Genomic DNA, 23,382 nt, shown 5'->3' on the forward strand with positions numbered 1-23,382 from the left:
GTCAGCTCTCCTGACATGTCTGTTTTAGAAAAGCATTACATTCTCTATAAAATGATTTTTGTGGAGCATCTCTTCTTAGAACTCTGCACTGTCTTGTTCCAACGTTAAATTGTATACAGAGACAATCCCAATTGGAAATTTCTTAAATCCATAACAGAGGAAAAGCACAACATGGAGATAATAGAAAATTGCTCCAAAAATTGCGGAAAACAGTCAGGAACGTGATTGGAACATTAAAAATAAAATAATAAATCTTTATTATATCATTAATTGATAAAAAACAGAAATCAAATACTGGCACTCATGTAACGAGTGTAACCCCACAGTATGGGGGAGAAGTATAGGTCATATAGCTTGTACTTCCTAACCCCACAGTTATTAGTGGAGTGTCGGAGGACGTATTATATATACACTCTACAAAAATAGTAGCACTAAAAGTATTGGTAATAACCCCAGTGCTACTATAAGACATGGACCAAGATGCCTCCTGTAATAACAGGAAGACACCTTGTAGGGTTGTTTCGATACCGGGATTTCCATTTTTTCGATACTGGGCTGCGCAGTCTAGTATCACAGAACATGAGCGCGCTGCTGTCAGCGAGGTCATGTTTCCTCAGCAGCACATGGGAGAAGAAAGCAGTCTCTCCCTCCCCCCTGTGCTGCCGCTGCCACCAATGGACGGAGGGAGGGGCAGGCGCACTGCGCCACCAATGATAGGACTTTTACTGGGTCCAGACATTAAGTATTAGGCTACACAGAGCGGCGCCCAGAGATGTTCCAGCATTTACTATTATTCCTGGGCGCCGCTCTGTTCGCCCGCTGTGGCCCCGTTACTGTCTCCTGCCCCATATACTAATTACTATCAGAGCAATGGGGAGGTGACTTTAGCTTCTCTCCTGGGCGTTACTTCTCCCTGCGCTGCGATTGGACAGCGCTACAGCCAGGGAGAAGGAACACCCACTAGAGAAGCTGCTGTCTCCTTCCCATTGCTCCGATAGTAATTAGCATATGGAGCAGGAGACAGTAATGGGGCACAGCGGGGCGAACAGAGCGGCGCCCAGGAATAATAGTAAATGCTGGGACATCTCTCGGCGCCGCTCTATGTAGCCTGCTCATGAAAGCTCCTCTTTAACTTTTAATACAGGAGGCGAGTGCTGGCAGCAGAATCACATAGCCGGCACCCTGCTTCTGACAGAGAGCTGCGATCAGCGGCAGTTAACCCCTCAGGTGCGGCACCTAAGGGGTTAACTGCTGCTGATCTGCTGCCAGTACCCGCCTCCTGTATTAAGGGTTAATTATCATTGGTGGCGCAGTGCGCCCCCCCCCCCCACACACACACCATTAAAATCATTGATGGCGCAGTGCACCCTCCCCCCCACCTGCCAGTATTAAAATCATTGGTGGCAGTGGCCACAGCCCCTCACCTCCTCTTCATTGGTGGCAGTGGCAGCTTCTGATCAGAGCCCCAGCAGTGTAATCCTGGGGCTCCAATCGGTTACCATGGCAGCCAGGACACTACTGAAGCCCTGGCTGCCATACTCAGCTCCCTGCTGCTGTGTGCACAAAGCACAGAGCAGCAGGGAGTGTGCGAGATCCTATTCACTCTGATAGAGCTCTATTAGGGTGAATAGGACAAGGGATGAAAAGATCCCAGGTTCTGGCCCCTAAGGGGGGAAATAGTTATTAAATAAAAAGTGTAAAAAAAAAACAAACACCAAAATATTAAGTATAAATCACCCCCTTTCCCAATTTCACATATAAAATATATAAACAATAAATAAATAAACATATCGCCACGTCCGAAAAGTCCAAACTATTAAAATATTTAAAAAATCCATGCGGTGAACGCCGGAACAGAAAAAATAAATAAATACTGCGCGATTTGCATTTTCCTAAATGCGGAATGCACGTGGCTTTTTTGGTTTATTTTTTTTGCGTGGTATCGAATGGTATCGAGTATCGCAATACTTTTTTATGGTATCGAAATTGAATCAAAAATTTGGTATCGCAACAACTCTAACACCTTGTCCACTATCCACATCTATATCTGACCTATGAGGACACCGCACAGCGGGAGGAGAGGTGAGACATACCTCCTTTGCGATTGGCTGCCTTCAGAGACCGTGCCTACTGAGGGGAGGAGTCTCAGCCATTTAGAGCAGGTGGTCGGGCAGCCGGCACGGCCATCATAGCGTCGATGCTGCACTCTACTCTGTGCGGCGAGTCTATTATGTAACAACCACTTACCTCGCTATCTGCTCTGCTCCTGATGAAGTGAGGGTTCACCACCGCACGGAAATGCGTCGAACGGGGGCAGTGATGAGAGAGGGTGCATAGGCTGGGAGAATACAATCTAGGAAGTATGCCTCAATTGGCTAATTAGCTCTGTCCATAGTAAGCTGCAGTATACCTTGGATAGACATACTCCTTGGCTGCCCTGGCCTTTTAGCCCTGTTCTGGCAGTTTGTGGATAGTGGAGAAGGTGTCTTCCTGTTATTACAGGAGGCATCTTAGTCCATGTCGTATAGTAGCACTGGGGTTATTACCAATACTTTTAGTGCTACTATTTTTGTAGAGTGTATATATAATACGTCCTCCGACACTCCACTAATAACTATGGGGTTAGGAAGTACAAGCTATATGACCTATACTTCTCTCCCATACTGTGGGGCTACACTCTAGCCTGTTACATGAGGGCCAGTCTTTGATTCCTGTCTTTATCAATTAATGATATAATAAAGATTTACTATTTTATTTTTAACGTTCCAATCAGGCAGTTCTTCAGTTGTATATTCAGGGACGTACACATTTATATATTTGTTGAGGATATTTATTCTCAGGATAGGACATCAATATCTGATCAGTGGGGGGCCGACTGCTTACGCCCCTGCTGGTCAGCTGCTTGAAGAGGCCTCCTTATAGCGTACCAGGCAAAGCAGCGTACATTGTATAGCGCCTATGCCATGTGAACAATTTAAGTGATGTAACTGGACTAGAAAGATGCCGCTGTGTTCCATGTGCCATGTCCTCTTTAAAAAGCTGATAGGTGGGGACATGGACCCCCACCAATCAAATATTGATGAAATCCTGAGGATAGTCCATCAAATTCAAAATCTCACACAACTCCTTGAATTTCTGCATCATCTTAGTTACATACTTAACACGGTTGAAAAAAGTCCATCAAGTTCAACTAAAGGATGGGAGGGAACACAAATTTTAGAAAAGGGAGTGAGATCCAGACTTCTACACATTTTCATAAGCATTAATGTCATTTACTTTTAAGAATTCATCTAAACCCTTTTTTGAAACTGTCCAGTGTTCCTGCTGTGACCACGTCCTGAGGAAGTCTATTCCACAGCTTCACCATTCTTACAGTAAAGAACTCTTGATGCTTCTGGAGACTGAACTATTTCTTACCCAGTCGGAGGCAGTGCCCCCTTGTCTTTTGTGTGCATTTTACATGGAACATCTTTTCGCCACATTTTTTGTACGGCCCATTTATGTATATACACTACTCAGAAAAAGTTGGATATTTGGCATTCAGGAGAAATTTATGGAAAATGTTAAAAGGTTCACGCTACAGTGATATTATATAATGAATGTAGGGAATTTAAGTAGAAGCATGTAATGGTGATTTCCTCATCTCAAACAATTTATTGAAACAAAAGCCAACAACAGTGGTGGGTATACCCCCACAAAAAATGTCAATGCCTCAAAAACTTGTCATGTGGCCTTGAGCATCAATTACAGCTTGACAACGATGTCTCATTCTATTCACAAGTCGACTTATTGTCTGCTGAGGCATGGCATCCCACTCTTCTTGAAGGGCGGCCCTCAGGTCATTGAGGTTCTGGGGTACAGAGTTACAAGCCTCTACATGGCGACTCAGCTGATCCCATAGGTTTTCAGTGGTATTCAGGTCTGGAGAAAGTGCAGGCCACTCCATTCGAGGTACCCCAGTCTCCAGCAGCCGTTCCCTAATGATGCAACCTCGATGAGCTGGCGCATTGATGTCCAAGAAGATGAAATTAGGCCTGTGTTGTTCATGCAGAGGCACAATGACTGAATTAATAATGTTATACAAGTAGTATGGACTTGTCACTGTACCATTCACAAAGTGCAAGGCAGTTCTGTATTGACTAGACACACCTGCCCACACTGTTTCACTACCACTGCCAAAGGCTCGTCTGGTGACAACAGTGTCTGATGCATAGAGCTCCCCTTGACGTCTCCAACATTGTTGGCGGCCATCATTTCTGCTTAATGTGAATCAACTTTCATCAGTGAACAGCTCTCGTCCAGCGTAGATCCTCCCTGGCCCATGCAAGATGATGACACCTGTGCCTGGTGGTGTGGTCAGGTCGTCTAGCACGCAGACCACGCAGATGTAAACGCTTTTGAATGGTCTGATGTGACACTTGGGTGCCTCTCACCTCCTTTAATGTGCCTGGAGTTGTGTGGCATTCATCATCTGGTTCCACAGGGCATTGTTCACAATGAAGCGGTCATCAGTGTGGGATGTGGCCAAAGGACGTCCACTTCTATGTCTTTCTGTGACTCTTCCAGTCTTTCTGTATTTCTGTTGCAACCTGCTGATGACACTCTGTGACAATCTAAGCTCAGTGGTCCCTTCCGTCTGAGAACATCTTGCTTGCAGCCTCGCAATGGCGAGGTAGTCTTGATCAATGGTTAGGTGACGTCTTGGTCTCATGATGTCAAAATGTGAACAGCATGATGAGGAGGACTGTTTAAATACCAATTGTAATTGAACCAGGAAATTTATTGGCCGGTTCATGGATCAAACACCTCTTGTGAATTTTGCCGTTAAGCTCCTTGTTAGAGAACAGCAAGTTGTGAAAAAAGTACAGAAACATTGAACAGTTGGACTTGTGCATTTAAAAGTTTAGAGAAGGTCACATTAAGTTCACCTGTAAAGGTTAGAGTGCATTTTAGGTTCATCCTAAAATTTTACCCACAAGCCAAATATCCCAAACTTTTTGTGAATAGTGTATTTGTATAGTTAATCATATCCCCCCTTAGACGTCTCTTCTCAAGACTAAATAAATGTAATTATTTTAGTTGCTCTCCTTTGTACTTTTTCCAGCTGCAGTGCGTCCTTTCTGTGGACTGGTGTCCAGAACTGAACTGCATTTTTTAGTTGTGGCCGCACCAAAGCTTTGTAAAGTGTCTCGCAAGTCCAAGCCTCGCTTAAATATCCAGCTAGCCTTAGAAGCAGCTGATTGAAATTGTATGCTGTTATCTTAATTTTTCAATTCTTACCTTTCTGGGTCCTTAATTTCTTCTGTAACAAAGTTGAGAGTATCCCATCCAGAGTAAGAAAAGAGAGCAGAATACAAGGCAAGAGCAATGTCCCCTACATCACGGGAGGAACCACCAAAAGCATCATCGAAATTCTCTGTCTGACCTAATAGAGACAGAAAGTAAGGTTAATTGAGCAACCAGTAGTAGGAGTTAAGTAGTATATATAGAAAAATGGCAAACATTTCATATACCACTGCCAACCACAGTAGTAAATAAACAAAAAATAATAAGGATTCCCTATCCCAGTTCATGGAGGTGAATTCTTTCCTATAATAAACATCCTGGTTGAGAAAATAATGCACATACCATGCATACGTCAGAATTTAACTTTGCTGACGAAAAAGCCCAGTCCATGCTATAGCAGTATTGTGTTGTGTGTCTAACACAGTGTATGTGGTATATATGGGGCATGCTGATAAGATATAGCTACATTCCTGTTGCAATAAAAAAACAGGCGCAGTAAGAATGCGCAAAAGACTTTGTACGTTTAATGAACTATTGTCTGTACTAAATAGACAGTGCGACATTTTAGTAAAGTCTAACTGTAATGTGTCCGACTGTTATAGAGACAGTAAAATAATGCCCTTGTAAAAATTATTTTAAAAAATGAAACGCATGCATTTACTACAAGCACTTAAAACGCTGAAACAGAATGTGTGTGTGAAGGAGAACCTAGGCTGGCTTTGATGCCACCTTTTCCTGACACGTACCACTGCTGTCTTCTGTAGCACAGATGGGTGACAGCAGAGTGAGCACAAGAAAGGAGCCTGGCTTTTCATCACAGGATAATAGAACAGCTGCACCATTGTTACATCATGTAAATGTAGGTAAAGTGCCTATTTCTAACCTTTAGCAGATGGTCATGGATGACAATGGATGGAAGAACAGAAGGTGAGGTGCAAGAAATCAGAAATCCATGTCCCATTTTTGTCTTCTGCCCCTCATAGACAGGGTTGGAGTGGCCCACCAGAGTACCAGAAGAGTCTCTGGTGGGCCCAAGCTCTGACAATAAAGGACCTCTAGTAAAACAGGGCCCCTGTAGTCCTATATACACAAAAGGGTGTGCCATCAGAATCATTTTCTCTGGTAGGCCCAAGGGATTCAGTCCGACAATGCTCACAGACCACCTTCCACCACATTTCCCCATTCAGATAGGGGTATCATATTCCAGCTTAAACTTCAGAAATGTTAAGCTCTGTATGAACACCACCAATTATATAGAAATCCACTCCTATAATATATTCAAACCTTTACATCTAATGGAAAAATAAGGTGACAAGGCTATGGCAGTGAGGGCAAAAATCTGTGGGGTTCACTTTTGAGGGTTTGAAAAACAATTGTTCAAAGTAGTATGGAACGTGATTTTGCTTCCAATGTCTACAACCGTGAATAACTGACAAAAGTAAGTTCAATAGGAAAATATAGGCATTACACAGACATTCTGCCCCCCTGTACCTCGCCTGCCTATGGCCACTTTCACAAGCTCAGTATTTTTCATCAGTATTTGTAAGCCAATTCCAGAAACACAGAAGAGGCACAAATCTTTCCATTACAGTTTTCTTTGTAGGTTCCATGGGATTATACAACAGAGGCTCGTCCACTTTACCCAGGGCCGTCTTTAACGCGGGGCAAAAGGGGAAGCTGCCCCTGGCCCAGTTGCTCTTGGGGGGCCCAAGGCAGCTGCCTCTTGAGCCCCGCCGGCCACTGCCCACAAATTATTTTTCGTCCCATAAGACGCATTTTCTCCCCCAAAAGTGGGGGGGAAATACCCCTGCGTCTTATGGGGTGAATACTTATCAGCGCTTCCATTATGGAAGCGCTGACTAGTACCGGAGGACCGGGAAGCGGTGAAAGCTCTGTACTCACTGCTTCCTGTCGGCTGTGCAGTGGCTGCGCACAGCGTGACCTCTCGCTGTGCGCATCCTTCACAGCCGACAGCCGAGGACCAGGAAGAAAAGAGAGAGGGCTAGTGGTGAGGAGCGGCGGCGTCCAGGAGCAGGAGAGGTATTTATTTTATTTGCGCTAATGGCTGAAACATGAGGCTGGGGGGCTGAAACATGAGGCTGGGGGCTGATACATGAGGCTGGGGGCCTGATACATGAGGCTAGGGGCTGATACATGAGGCTGGGGGCTGATATGAGGCTGGGGGCTGATACATGAGGCTGGCGGGCTAATAAATGAGGCTGGGGGGCTGATACATGAGGCTGGGGCTGATATATGAGGCTGGGTGGCTGATACATGAGGCTGCGGGGCTGATACATGAGGCTGGGGGGCTGATACATGAGGCTGGGGGGCTGATACATGAGGCTGGGGGGCTGATATATGGCATTGGGGGGCTGATATATGAGGCTGGGGGGCTGATATATGAGGCTGGGGGGCTGATATATGAGGCTGGGGGGCTGATATATGAGGCTGGGGGGCTGATATATGAGGCTGGGGGGCTGATACATGAGGCTTGGGGGGGCTGATACATGAGGCTGGGGGGGCTGATACATGAGGCTGGGGGGGCTGATACATGAGGCTGGGGGAGCTGATACATGAGGCTGGGGGGGCTGATACATGAGGCTGGGGGCTGATACATGAGGCTGGGGGGCTGATACATGAGGCTGGGGGGCTGATACATGAGGCTGGGGGGCTGATACGCGAGTCTGGGGGGCTGATATATGGCATTGGGGGGCTGATATATGGCATTGCGGGAATGATATATGGCATTGGGGGAATGATACTGGATTGATTGGGGTGCAGGAGACGCTCCGAAAGACCTTCTTTGACTCAGTGGTGGCATCAGCCATATTCTATGGTGTGGTTTGTTGGGGGAGCAGCTTATCTGTGGCTGAGAGACAGAGATTAGATAAGCTCATTAAGAAGGCCAGCTCTGTCCTAGGTTGTCCCCTTGATCCAGTGCAGGAGGTGGATGACAGAAGAACTCTAGCAAAATTAACATCACTGTTAGACAATGTCTCCCACCCCATGCACGAAGCTGTTGTGGAGATGGAGAGCTCCTTCAGTGACAGCTCTCCAGCCTCATGTACAAAGGAACGTTATCGGAGGTCCTTCCTCCCAGCAGCGGTTAGGATTTGTAACCAGCACTGTTCCTAGAAACCCAGTAGTGAATTTTTTAAGTAAATTCTGTGTTCTGTTTTTCTTGTATTTTACTCTTTGATTTCTAATTACTCTTATTTTTGCTCCTGTTGTGAATGTGATTGCTGCTGTTATGCCAAAATTTCCCCACTGAGGGGCAATAAAGGGATTTTCTTCTTCTTCTTCTTCTGATATGAGGTCTGACTGAGGGTCTTATTAACATTGGGGGTCTGATTGGGGCTGTCAGCTGAGGTCTGATTAACATTAGGGGTCTGATTGGTGGTCTGACCTGAGGTGTAATGGAAAATATTTTTTTCTTATTGTCCTCCTCTGAAACCTAGGTGCATTTTATGGGCCGGTGCGTCTTATAGGGTGAAAAATACGGTACTTTCTTGCTCCTCCTCCTGACCTCCCCTGCCTTTTGCGTACGCCGCCCACTGTGACGTCAAGGGAGGCACTGTAACGCTAGGGTGAGACAAGCCCCGGTCTCCTTCCTGAACTGCAGAGCAGTGTGTGTGTGTTGTGGTAGAGGGCGTTATTGCATCCTAGGGTGTGGGAAGGGGGGATCCAGGGGGCCCAAGTAAATTCTTGCCCAGGGTCCAATCAATATTAAAGACGGCAATGACTTTACGCCAATTCGAGACAAGTAGAACATTGATAATAGGGTTGGGCGTCAGCCTTCCCTTTCTGTTAACCAAAAGGAGACCATAACTGGGGAAGAAGCGCTTTCCCCCCAACAATCCCTGATAGGCATTGACTGTTTATTGTTCTAGATTGTATTTATTGAATATTGTCAAACAGCATTTTACTACATTTTGTGCCAATTATTAATTTATCTATTTTACCATTAAATAAAAGCACCTAATTGTTTCAACCACATGGTCACGGTTTCTTGAGTGCCCTGTTATAATATTAATTATTTATTCTCTTTATTGAGTGAGTGGTCTCAATTTACAGGTGCACCGGTTTGGTGTCCATTTCTCCTAGTGCGACATCTCATTTATTTATTTAAAAGTACTGCATGTCCGACTTTTTAGTCCCTCTCACCGCGAACTGCCGTGCTGCACCGGAGCTCTGTCCCCATCCCCATTATAGTCAATGGGGACGGAGCGGCGGTCCGGCGGCACGGCGAAATAGCGGCAGGACAGATTTGACAGGGTGAACTGCCTGTCGGATCCGTCCTGCCGCTAGTGTGAAAATGGCCTTAGCTAGGGCCTGGACGGGCAGGTATTTATTTTGTTTATGTTTTTGTTTTGTGCGGGTGCTGAAGAGCCAAAATAAAGCACCATTTTGTCAGAGGACAAGTCTGTTATTGTGACCCCCTGTAAGAGAGCGATCCCTTACAATATGTAAAAGTCCTGTACAAAAAATGTGGTGAAAAGCATTGTAGCAGAGGGGCAGTGTAATTACAGCTTCCTCTCCCATTTAAGTGAAAGAGAGAGGACGCTGTAATTACAGCGTACAGGTAAACATTGAAGAGAATGTGGCGCTCACTTTAGCACCACGTCGTCGTTAACATCTGATTGCCACTGATACCAAGAGTCGGACCCCTGCTGCTCTGATATTGGTCATCGATATCATGACACTGCACAACCCCTTTAATACTTATGTAAACATGTACAAGTCTGGATCTCACTCCCCTCCTCTTCATGCTTATAGCATCTCAAGTATAAGCACTGGTCCCAAAGTGAGAAAAGTGTCATGGACTCTGACTGATAGCATTATGCCACAAGGCGATTTTTATATGAGCCAGTTGTGATACTGTGTATAGCATTAACCCACCTTCCAATGTCCTGCAAGATACATATATAAGCTTTTAATATATTATGAAAGGAACAGCAAGTAATGCATGAAGGCAGTCCTTCTTATTGTTCCAGATGGGCCTATAGTAACACATAGTACCCTCTATGTAGTAATATTATATTGTTAAGGGACCATTCAGACGTCCGTAGTGCATTGCGGATCCGAAATACACCCGACCGGCACCCCCATAGCAATGCCTATTCTTGTCCGCAATTGCGGACAAGAATTAGGACATTCTCTGATTTCTTGCGGAGCCGCGGACCGGAAGATTGGGGCCGCGCTCTGGAAATGCGGGTGTGGAGAGCACATAGTGTGCTCTCCGCATTTCTTCCGACCCCATAGAGAATGAATGGGTCCGCACCCGTTCCGGATAATTGCGGAACGGATGCGGACTCATTCTACGGACGTCTGAATGGAGCCTAAGTGTGATTTGTAGGCAGCACTGCTGTATGTAGTCAGTGTATGTGTCAGCTGTAAAACTGCTGATTGTATTGGGTCATAGTTCACACAAACAGCAGGATTCAGAGGTGGTGTAATTAATATAATGTAAAGCTGATATTGTCTCAGGGACACTCCGACCATATCAGCTGTTATTACAGTAAAATCTTCTGACCTTCAACCTGTGTGCGTCAAGATTGCCTGTTACAAGATAGGCAAGTTGCACAAAATCACCCAAAGTACCAGTCTGCTACCTTTGCTGCATTTATACCTCAATGACATTTAGTCAGTTGTCCCAGTAGCTTACCCTGACAGAGTTTCACAATTCCAGCAATGATGACAGCAATGAGAGCCAGTACTTTGGCATAAGTGAAGAGATCCTGGACCCGTGTGCCCCATTTCACGTATGCACAGTTCACGAAGGTGAGGAGCGCTAGGCAGATAAAAAATAAAGTGAGTTATATAGTCTTCCATATGGAGCAATGAAACATTAATGGTGCAAAACATATAGCTCACGGATGGTAAGAAATACAGAGGACAATTGTTTTATAATGTATTTCATATAGTTTAAAATGGCGGAATGAGAGCAGGACTAGTTGTCTCCACTTGCAGAGCTGCCTACGGGGGTGAGGGGCCAGGGTCTCACTACACACTTGCATATACTGCACATTAGTGAGTTTTCCTGTCAGGCTGCTCATCCATGATGGCATATCACAGGCAGGATCACATCATTACCATCTATTGTAGAGCAGTGCAGTGTGTAGTGAGGCCCTTCCTCCAACCCCTACCCTGATTTTATCTAAGGCAATATCTCCTGTTGAGTAAGGGTTTCTGCCGCTGTTTTGCAGTTTGCACGCTGCAGATCTTCTCAATGCTTTCCTCTACAAGCAGACAGCCACTGTGAATTCTGGCGGTGTCCACTCGGAAACCACATGTGTTTATTGGTGTTTTTTCTGTAATTAAAGGGCCTCTGTCAGCAGATTTGTACCTATGACACTGGCTGACCTGTTCCATGTGCACTTGGCAGCTGAAGGCATCTGTGTTGGTCCCATTTACTATGTGCCCGTACTGGTGAGAAAAATGATATTTTGATATATGCAAATAAGCCTCTAGGAGCAATGGGGGCGTGGCCATTACTCCTAGAGACTCTGCTCTCTCTGTAACTGCCGAGCCCTCTGTGCTTTGATTGACAGGGCCAAAGTGTGAAAACATCATCATGCCTGACCCTGTCAAAGTGGAGAGGGTGCAGAGGTGGCAGACAGAGCGGAGCCTCTAGGTGTAATGGGAACTCTAGGCTCATTTGCTTATAACAAAACTACATCTGTGCCTTGAGCTTTTTTCAGCCATTTTCCCAAAACCCTCCTGTGTAGGAAAAGAACACCACCAAAAACACATGCGAAATTAAAAAAATGCAGTGGCAAAATAAAAAGAAAGCCAAGCCCAATCTGTGTATGAAGTAAGCATTAAAGAGGTAGTGTCTTCTCACCATTTCCATGACGAGACGGGACTAAGCAACGTCTACGTTGGCTGGAGGTATAGAAACGTATGAGCATCCGTAACTCCTACCGCGGTGTACGGAATTTATGCAACACTGCGTGGCACAGCACGTTTCTGTGGTAAACATAAAAGTCACCCACAGCTTCCAATTGTGATCTGATGTGTCCCTTCAAACACCTGATCAGCGGGGGTGTTAGGAGTCGGACCCCCACCTATCTGATACTGATGACTTTTACCCTGAGGATAGGTTATCAGCATTTTGATTCCTGAAAGAACATGGGTCCTGGTTAATCCTAATAAAAGGCACCCGTCCTGCAATCTCATCAGAAGTGTCCAGGCAGCTATTGTGGACATTAGTCATGCTCCGGGTGGCCTGAACTTCTCTCTTTGTAGACAGACATTTGGCAGGCTGACATCAGTGAGGATGTGTTGTACACGCTGGTCATGAGACCGTCCTGCTGCTGTCAGCAGAAGACCCACTTCCTTGTGCTCCACTTTCCACCCACATCCTGTTAGACAGAAGTATGGAGAAACTCCCATCCAACAGAGAAGCAGTTTCACTTCCATATGGCTCCGGCATCTTTATCACATCACATGATGAGCGTCATATGCAACTAAAGACTTTCTGAAATGTACTTAGGGTGCGGCCACGTGATCAGGTTTCTTGATGAAGTGAATAGAAGCTGGACCTGTCCTTTATACTTTGTCTGCTTTTTATGATCTACTCCTGATTTTGACTTCGAAAACTGCATCAGGAAACCTGAACATTTTGGGGCTGTCCCCTTTCCGTGCAGCTGATTGAAGTCAATGACTCTGTTATCAGCTGTATCAGGTTCTTTAATGGGAAGGTTCTATTAACCCCTTAACCCCTTAAGGACTCAGCCCTATTTCACCTTAAAGGGATTCTGTCACCCCACTAAACTTTTTTTTATTTTTTTGGTTACTTATAATCCCTATACTGCGATTTATCCATACATACTGTAATTAATCATTTTCGTTCAGCAGATTCTGTTAAAAACGTACTTTTAAAATATGCTAATTACCTGTCTACCAGCAAGTAGCAGCCGCATCCTCCTATCATAATGAAGCCCACTCTTCATGTTGATTGACAGGGCCAACGGACGGGATTTCTCTCTGCTGGCCCTGTTTGCATTCAAAATCTGGCGCCTGCGCCGTACCTGTCTTCAGTCGGCGCAGGCGCACTGAGAGGAGGACGCTCGCTCGGCCGCTCCTTCCTCAATGCGCCTGCGCCGGGTGTAGATGTGACGTCATCGGCGCAGGCGCACTGAGGATGGAGCGGCCGAAGGAGCGCCCGCCTCTCAGTGCGCCTGCACCGACTGAATACCGTTACGGCGCGAGATCTTGATAGCAGACAGGACCAGCCAGAGAGAGATCCCGTCCGCTGGCCCTGTCAATCAACATGCGGAGGGGGCGTCTTTATGATAGGAGGATGCGGCTGCTACCAGTAAGTAGCCACCCTACTTGCTGGTAGCAAGGTAATTTGCTTATTTTAAAAGTAAGTTTTTAACAGAATCTGCTGAACGAAAATGATTAATTACAGTATGTATGGATAAATCGCATTATAGGGATTATAAGTAACCCAAAAAAATAAAAAATGTTTAGTGGGGTGACAGAAGCCCTTTAACCCCTTCAGGACCGGGCTCATTTTCACCTTAAGGACCAGGCCATTTTTTGGAAATCTGACCAGTGTCACTTTAAGTGCTAATAACTTTAAAACGCTTTGACTTATCCAGGCCATTCTGAGATTGTTTTTTCGTCACATATTGTACTTCATGACACTGGTAAAATGAAGTCAAAAAAATTATTTTTTTTGCACAAAAAAATACCTAATTTACCCAAAATTTGAGAAAATTAGCAAATTTCAAAGTTTCAGTTTCTCTACTTCTGTAATACATAGTAATACCCCAAAAAATTGTGATGACTTTACATTCCCCATATGTCTACTTCATGCTTGAATTGTTTTGGGAATGATATTTTATTTTTTGGGGATGTTACAAGGCTTAGAAGTTTAGAAGCAAATCTTGAAATTTTTCCGAAATTTACAAAAACTCAATTTTTAGGGACCAGTTCAGGTCTGAAGTCACTTTGCGAGGCTTACATAAAAGAAACCACCCAAAAATGACCCCATCTAAGAAACTACACCCCTCAAGGTATTCAAAACTGATTTTGCATACATTGTTAACCCTTTAGGTGTTGCACAAGAGTTATTGGCAAATGGGGAGGAAATTTGAGAATTTCATTTTTTTGTCTAATTTTTCATTTTAACCCATTTTTTCCACTAACAAAGCAAGGGTTAACAGCCAAACAAGACTGTATCTTTATTGCCCTGACTCTGCCGTTTACAGAAACACCCAATATGTGGCCGTAAACTACTGTACGGCCACACAGCGGGGCGTAGAGTGAAAGGTGCGCCGTTTGGTTTTTGGAAGGCTGATTTTTATGGACTGGTTTATTTACACAATGTCCCATTTGAAGCCCCCTGATGCACCCCTAGAGTAGAAACTCCCTAAAAGTGACCCCATCTAAGAAACTACACCCCTCAAGGTATTCAAAACTGATTTTACATACGTCATTAACCCTTTAGGTGTTGCACAAGAGTTATTGGCAAATGGAGATGAAATTTGAGAATTTCATTTTTTTGCCTAATTTTCAATTTTAACCCATTTTTTCCACTAACAAAGCAAGGGTTAACAGCCAAACAAGACTGTATCTTTATTGCCCTGACTCTGATGTTCACAGAAACACCCCATATGTGGCCGTAAACTACTGTATGGCCACACAGCGGGGCGTAGAGTGAAAGGTGCGCCGTTTGGTTTCTGGAGGGCTAATTTTGCTGGACTGTTTTTTTTACACCATGTCCCATTTGAAGCCCCCCTGATGCACCCCTAGAGTAGAAACTCCATAAAAGTGACCCCATCTAAGAAACTACACCCCTCAAGGTATTCAAAACTGATTTTACAAACTTTGTTAACCCTTTAGGTGTTGCACAAGATTTAATGGAAAATAGAGACACAATTTCAAAATTTCACATTTTTGGCAGATTTTCCATTTTAATATTTTTTTTCCAGTTACAAAGCAAGGGTTAACAGCCAAACAAAACTCATTATTTATGGCCCTGATTCTGTAGTTTACAGAAGCACCCCATATGTGGTCGTAAACCGCTGTACGGGCACACGGCAGGGCGCAGAAGGAAAGGAATGCCATACGGTTTTTGGAAGGCAGGTTTTGCTGGACTGTTTTTTTTGACACCATGTCCCATTTGAAGCCCCCCTGATGCACCCCTAGAGTAGAAACTTCATAAAAGTGACGCCATCTAAGAAACTACACCCCTCAAGGTATTCAAAACTGATTTTACAAACGTTGTCAACCCTTTAGGTGTTCCACAAGAATAAATGGAAAATAGAGATTAAATTTCAAAATTTCACTTTTTCGGCAGATTTTCCATTTTAATATTTTTTTTCCAGTAACAAAGCAAGGGTTAACAGCCAAACAAAACTCTTTATTTATGGCCCTGATTCTGTAGTTTACAGAAACACCCCATATGTGGTCGTAAACTGCTGTATGGCCACACGGCAGGGCGCAGAAGGAAAGGAACACCATATGGTTTCTGGAAGGCAGATTTTGCTGGATTGTTTTTAGACACCATGTCCCATTTAAAGCCCCCTGATGCACCCCTAGGTTAGAAACTCCAAAAAAGTGGCCCCATTTTGGAAACTACGGGATAAGGTGGCAGTTTTGTTGGTACTATTTTAGGGTACATATGATTTTTGGTTGCTCTATATTACACTTTTTGTGAGGCAAAGTAACAAAAAATAGAAATTCAGAAATTTCATCTCCATTTGCCATTAACTCTTGTGGAACACTTAAAGGGTTAACAAAGTTTGTAAAATCAGTTTTGAATACCTTGAGGGGTGTAGTTTCCAAAATGGGGTAATTTTTTGGAGTTTATACTCTAGGGGTGCATCGGGGGGGCTTCAAATGGGACATGGTGTCAAAAAACCAGTCCAGCAAAAACTGCCTTCCAAAAACCATATGGCGCTCCTTTCCTTCTGCGCCCTGCCGTGTGGCCATACAGCAGTTTACGACCATATATGGGGCATTTCTATAAACTAAAGAATCAGGGCAATAAATATTGAGTTTTGTTTGGCTGTTAACCCTTGCTTTGTTATGGGAAAAAATGAATTAAAATGGAAAATTTGCCAAAAAATAGCTGTTTTGGCACTGTTTTTATTTTTTATTATTTAAAACGTTCATCTGACAGGTTAGATCATGTGCTATTTTTATAGAGCAGGTTCTTACGGACATGACGATACCTAATATGTATACTTTTTTATTTATTTAGGTTTTACACAATAATATCATTTTTGACACAAAAAAAAAACATGTTTTAGTGTCTCCATAGTCTGAGAGCCATAGTTTTTTCAGTTTTTTGGCGATTGTCTCAGGTTGGGTATCATTTTTGCGGGATGAGATGACGGTTAGATTGGCACTATTTTGGGGTGCACATGACTTTTTGATCGCTTGCTATTACACTTTTTGTGATGTAAGGTAACAAAAAAATAGCTTTTTTGACACCGTTTTTATTTAATTTTTTTTACAGTGTTCACCTGAGGGGTTAGGTCATGTGGTATTTTTATAGATCAGGTTCTTACGGACATGGCAATACCTAATATGTCTACCTTTTTATAATTTATCAGGGTTTTACACAATAATATTTTTGAAACAAAAAAAAATCATGTTTTAGTATCTCCATAGTCTGAGACCCATAGTTTTTTTATTTTTTGGGCCATTGTCTTATGTAAGGGCTCATTTTTTGCGGGATGAGGTGACGGTTTGATTGGTACTTTTTTGGCGTACATGCGACTTTTTTGATCACTTTTATTACCTTTTTTGGGAAGTAAGGTGGGCAAAATTTCAATTTCCTCATAGTTTTTATTTTTTTATTTTTATGGCGTTCACCGTGCGGGGAAAGTAACATGACCGTTTTATAGATCAGGTCGTTACGGACGCGGCGATACCTAATATGTGTAGTGTATTTCTTTTTTACACTATTTTACTTTTTTACTTTTTTTTTGACCCAGACCCACTTGGTTCTTGAAGATCCAGTGGGTCTGATGTCTGTATAATACAGTACAGAACAATATATATTGTTCTGTACTGTATTTTACACTTGTCTGAACAGATCTATGCCTTTTAGCATAGATCTGTTCAGCACCATGGACAGCAGGACGCCTGAGAGGCGTCCTGTTGCCATGGGAACCTTCCCTGTCTGCTCAGTACTGGTCAGAACTGCGCAGACGGGGAAGGGTAAGTACAGGGCTGAGGGGGGCTCTCTGGGAGCTCTCTCCCTCTCCCATCGGGGGGCTGCAAAGGCACAGCAGCCCCCCGATGGGAGAGGGAGGGAGCTCCCTGCGCTGTTAACCTTTTCCATACAGCGGTCCGTACGGACCGCTGTATGGAAAGGGTTAAACGGCTGACATCGCATCGCAGATGTCAGCCGTTTATACCAGGGTGCCAGCAATGTGCTGGCACCCTGGTATCCCCACTAGACACCAACGATCATTAAAGGGGAGGCGGGCGGGGGATCGCGATCCCGCCTGCCGCACCGCCCGCCTCCCGCACCTTACCGCACCTCCGGCACCGCCTGCGACACCCCCCTGCACCACCTGCCCACATAACATCATTCAGGGGTGCAGGGGGGGTGAAACATCTTTATTTTGGGCATACTAAAGTTTCTGATCCCCGCGGTCAGGGACCGCGGGGATCAGAAAGCGCAGAAAGCGCTACAAACCGCAGGTCTGAATTGACCTGCGGTTTGCAGCGATCGCCGACATGGGGGGGTCACAGGACCCCCCTGGGCATTGACCTAAGGTGCCCGGCTGTGTGTGACAGCCGGGATCTCAGCGCTGTCACCATGTCTGCAGACATGGTGACAGTTTATGCCATGACGTGTATACTCATCATGGCGCGCTAAGTAGCAGTGCGCCATGACGAGTATACTCGTCATAGGTGGGGAATATTTTCACACTTTCTCCTTCTCTGATCGCTTCCCTGACAGGAATTGGGGCGATCAGAGAAGGAGAAGCACATAGTCCCTCCCTAACCCCCCCTTACCTGCCCCGATGTGCTGTGATTGGTCCCTCTGCACTAATGGACCAATCACAGCGATCGCGGGCGGGTCAGAGCTCCAATACAGCTCCTGCCGGCTTCTCTGGTTGCCTAGCAACCCCAGCACGCCGGCTTCACTGAAGCTTCAGCGCTTCGCTCCCTGCGCTGACAGTGAAACCCGATCACGTACATGCACGTGGGGATGCGGTGAGGCACCACATTCCCCCACGTACATGTACGTGATGTTGCGTGAAGGGGTTAAGGACCAGGCCATTTTTTGCAAATCTGACCAGTGTCACTTTAAGTGCTGATAACTTTAAAACGCATTGACTTATCCAGGCCATTCTGAGACTGTTTTTTCGTCACATATTGTACTTCATGACACTGCTAAAATTGGGTCAAAAAAGTTATTTTTTTTGCACAAAAAAAATACCAAATTTACCAAAAATTTGGAAAAATGTGCAAATTTCAAAGTTTCAGTTTCTCTACTTCTGTAATACATAGTAATACCCCCAAAAATTTTGATGACTTTACATTCCCCATATGTCTACTTCATGTTTGTATTATTTTGGGAATGTCATTTTATTTTTTGGGGATGTTACATGGCTTAGAAGTTTAGAAGCAAATTTTGAAATTTTTCCGAAATTTTCCAAATCCCACTTTCTATGGACCAGTTCAGGTCTGAAGTCACTTTGTGAGGCTTACGTAATAGAAACCACCCAAAAGGTATTCAAAACTGATTTTACAAACTTTGTTAACCCTTTAGGTCTTCCACAAGACTTCATGGCAAATGGACATAAAATGTAAGAATTTCAATTTTTGGGAAAATTTTCCAATATAATCCATTTTTTCCGGGAACAAAGCAAGGGTTAACTGCTAAACAAAACTCAATATGGGTTGCCCTGATTCTGTAGTTTGCAGAAACACCTCATATGTGGTCCTAAACTACTGTTTGGCTAAACGGGAGGACATAGAAGGAGGGGAACACCATATGGGTTTTGCGAGGCAGATTTTGCAGGACTGGTTTTGTTTATACCATGTCCCATTTCAAGCCCCCCGCTGCACCCCTAGAATAGAAATTCCAAAAAAGTGACTCCATCTAAGGCTACTTTCACACTAGCGTTCGGAGCGGGTCCGTCTGATGTTTCCGTCTGCATTATAACTTAGAGAATTTTCTAAGTGTGAAAGTTGCCTGAGCGGATCCGTTCAGACTTTACATTGAAAGTCAATGGGGGACGGATCCGTTTGAAGATTGAGCCATATGGTGTCATCTTCAAACGGATCCGTCCCCGTTGACTTACATTGTAAGTCTGGACGGATCCGCTCGCCTCCGCACGGCCAGGCGGACACCCGAACGCTGCAAGCGGAGCGGAGGCTGAACGCTGGCAGGCGGATGCATTCTGAGCGGATCCGCCTCCACTGAGAATGCATTAGGGCTGGACGGCTGCGTTCAGGGCCGCTTGTGAGCCCCTTCAAACGGAGCTCACGAGCGGACACCTGAACGCAGGTGTGAAAGTAGCCTTAGAAATACACCCCTCAAGGTATTCAAAACTGGGTTTACAAACGTTGTTAACCCTTTAGGTGTTCCACAAGAGTTAATGGCAGATGGAGAAACAATTTTGGAATTTCTATTTTTTTTTTAATTTTCCATTTTAACCCATTTTTTCCAGTAATAAAGTAAGGGTTAACTGCCAAACAAAACTCAATATGGGTTGCCCTGATTCTGTAGTTTGCAAAAACACCCCATATGTGGTCCTAAACTACTGTTTGGCCAAACGGGAGCACATAGAAGGAGGGGAACGCCATATGGGTTTTGGAAGGCAGATTTTGCTGGACTGGTTTATTTACACCATGTACCCTTTCAAGCCCCCTGATGCACCCCTAGAATAGAAATTCCATAAAAGTTACCCCATCTAGGAAACTACGGGATAAGGTGGTTGATGTTTTGGGGCTATTTTAGGGTAAATATTAGGGATCGACCGATTATCGGTTTTACCGATATTATCGGCCGATATTCAGGATTTTGACAGTCATCGGTATCGGCATCTATTTTGCCGATATTCCGATAACGTATTGGGAACACAGAACCCGCTGCTCTCAGCGCTCTCTGTGTTCCCTCAGCAGCACAGGGGAGAAGGAAGCAGTGTCTCCTCCCCCTGTGCTGCCGCTGCCGCCAATGAGAGGAAGGAGGACAAGAGGAGGCGGGAGCTGGCTGCAGAATCACATAGCCGGCTCCAGACCTCTATGAGCGGTAGCTGCGATCTGCGGTAATTAACCCCTTAGGTGCCGCGGATCACAGCTACCGCTCATAGAGGTCGGGAGCCGGCTATGTGATTCTGCAGCCAGCTCCCGCCTCCTGTATATGAATTAATGAGAGATTTCTCTTCATTGGGGGCGCAGTGCGCCCCCCCCCAAGCCCCCCAGTATTAATCATTGGTGGCGCAGTGCGCCCCCCACCGCCATCCCAGTATTAAAAACGTTGGTGGCACAGTGTGCCCCCCCAGTATTAATCATTGGTGGCAGTGGCCACAGGATCCCCTCTCCCCTGCTCCTCCGATCGGAGCCCCAGCAGTGTAAGCCTGGGGCTCCGATCGGTTACCATGGCAGCCAGTATGCTACTGAAGCCCTGGCTGCCATGTTCAGCTCCCTGCTGTTGTGTGCACAAAGCACAGAGCAGCAGGGACAGTGTGAGATCCTATTCACCCTGATAGAGATCTATCAGGGTGAATAGGACAAGGGTTCTAGTCCCTAAGGGGGCTAATAGTTAGTAAAAAAAATAATAATAATAATAATAAATATTAAGTATAAATGAAAAAGAAAGATTTACAAAAAATATATATATATATACGTTAACAATAAACATATTAATTTTCAGCAGATTTGTGTAGGAAATAGATTTTTTTCAAAAATGAAAATTCCCAGAATATCGGTATAAATTATCGGCTATCGGCCTGAAAGTTCACAAATTATCGGTATCGGCCCTAAAAAATCAATATCGGTCGATCCCTAGTAAATATGATTTTTGATTGCTCTATATTACACTTTTTTGAGGCAAGGTAACAAAAAATTTTAATTCTAAAATTGTTTCTACATTCGCTATTTAGTTTTGTGGAACACCTAAAGGGTTAACAAAGTTTGTAAAGTAACTTTTGAATACATTGAGGGGTGTAGTTTCTTAGATGGGGTCACTTTTTTGGAGTTTCTAGTCTAGGCTACATCAGGGGGGGGCTTCTAATGGGACATGGTGTAAATAAACCAGTCCATCAAAATCTGCCTACCAGAAACCATATGGCGTTCCCTTCGTTCTATGCCCTGCCGTGTGGCTATATAGCCATTTACGACCACATATGGGGTGTTTCTGCAAACTACAGAATCAGGGCAATAAATATTAAGTTTTGTTTGGCTGTTAAACCTTGCTTTATTACCGGAAAAAAAGGATTCAAATGGAAATTTTTTGCCAAAAAATTTGTGTTTTGGCACCGTTTTTATTTTATATTTTTAACGCTGTTCATCCGAGGGGTTTGGTAAAATGTTATTTTTATAGGGCAGATTCTTACGGACGCGGCGATACCTAATATGTCAAAATTTAAAAATTTATTTAGATTTTACTAGGCCTGCACAATATATCGCCAAAGCAATCGCAATCGCAATAAATCGCAATCGCCAATTGGCCGACCCAAAAATGCTGCAATTGTATTACCATATTTTTCGCTTTACAAGACAAACTTTTTCCCCCAAAAAGCGATGGTTGACTTTTTACGTGGCTGACACGGATGTATCGCTGGCCGCTATGCTGCACAGCGCGGGGAGGGAGGAGGGGCTGGAGGCAAGTCGTTATTTTAATGAACAAATGTTCTTCTATTTATTCTATTTTATTTATCTGTTCTGTGCAGTGCTATTAAGAAAATGGCAAGTTTTGTATTTTGTACTTTTGCAGACTCAGTAATGCAAATATGTTATTTAATTTAGTAAAAGATGTTTTATTTTGAAAAACACTGTGCATTTCAGTTCTGGAGTTGAGCATAACTACATTTCAGCATTATCAGTAATTTGTGTGTGCTTTTGCCTTGAAAATCCAAGCAAATAGACCTCTAGCACATTTCCCTAAAATATTGTATCGCATATCGTTATCTCAATTTTTAGGGCCCTAATAGCAATCGCACAAAATTCCCATATCGTGCAGCCCTAGATTTTACACTATATTGTCATTTTAGGAACCAAAAAAAATTATTTTAGTATCTCCATAGCCTGGGAGCTAAAGTTTTTTTTTTTTTTGTTGGGCGACTATCTAATGTAGGGGCTAATTTTTTGCGGAATGAGATGGCGGTTTTATTGGCAGTAATTGGGGGTGCATATGACATTTTGATCGCTCGCTACTACACTTTTTGTGATGTTAGGTGACAAAAAATGGCTTTTTTTACACATTTTTTTATTTTATTTTTTAACGCTGTTCATCCGGGGGGGTTGGGTTAAATGTTATTTTTATAGAGATGATTTTTACGGACGCGACGATGCCCAATATGTATGGCTCTCAGACTTTGGAGACACTGAGCAGGCATCCTAAAACTGCGGCCCTCCAGATGTAAAACTACAATTCCCACCATGCCCTGCTGATAGCTGTAGGTTGTCTGGGCATGCTGGGAGTTATAGTTTTACAAAATCTGGAGGGCCGCAGTTTGAGGATGCCTGCACTAAAACTAATATTTTTTGGGGGAAAAAAAATTGTTTCCGTGTCTCCAAAGTCTGAGAGCCATAGTTTTTTATGTTCTCTAGTCTAGGGGGACTGTTGGGGATTATAAAAATGTAGTACTCCATGGAAGTGTGATACTCCCTGAAGCAATCGATAACGCAGAGGCCCGGATGATCGGGGCACGTGTCGCACTGAGTAGTCGTGTCCTTCCGTATCCCCCTCTTGCGACACACTCTGCACTTTTTTTGGGTTTGTCCCTTCTTTCCAGTATGGGGGACCACACCTGGAAAGTGTTGGCCAGGGACGATCCGGGCGCCTCCAGTTCCCGAGGTACTCCGGCCTGCTCTTTCCCGGTCCGAAAAGATCAGGTCTTTGAGGACTGCCTCATAGAATTGGAGGAATGTCCCTGTGCTGCCAGCGCT

General features: G+C 44.3%; 1 protein-coding gene across 3 annotated transcripts in view; it reads right to left on the minus strand.

The window, feature by feature from the left end:
• Window positions 1–23,382, minus strand: part of SLC7A7 (solute carrier family 7 member 7) — a 61,639-nt gene that overhangs the window by 13,056 nt on the left and 25,201 nt on the right. For all 3 annotated transcript variants that reach the window (XM_040416856.1, XM_040416855.1, XM_040416854.1), the window contains 2 exons: window positions 10,952–11,077; window positions 5,281–5,425 (listed from right to left, as the gene is read on the minus strand). In XM_040416856.1, the coding sequence (XP_040272790.1) occupies window positions 5,281–5,425; window positions 10,952–11,077 (271 nt within the window). The remainder of the gene's footprint in view (window positions 1–5,280; window positions 5,426–10,951; window positions 11,078–23,382) is intronic.

The sequence above is a fragment of the Bufo bufo genome, chromosome 2 (genome assembly GCF_905171765.1).
Source record: "Bufo bufo chromosome 2, aBufBuf1.1, whole genome shotgun sequence".
Lineage (NCBI taxonomy): Eukaryota > Metazoa > Chordata > Amphibia > Anura > Bufonidae > Bufo > Bufo bufo.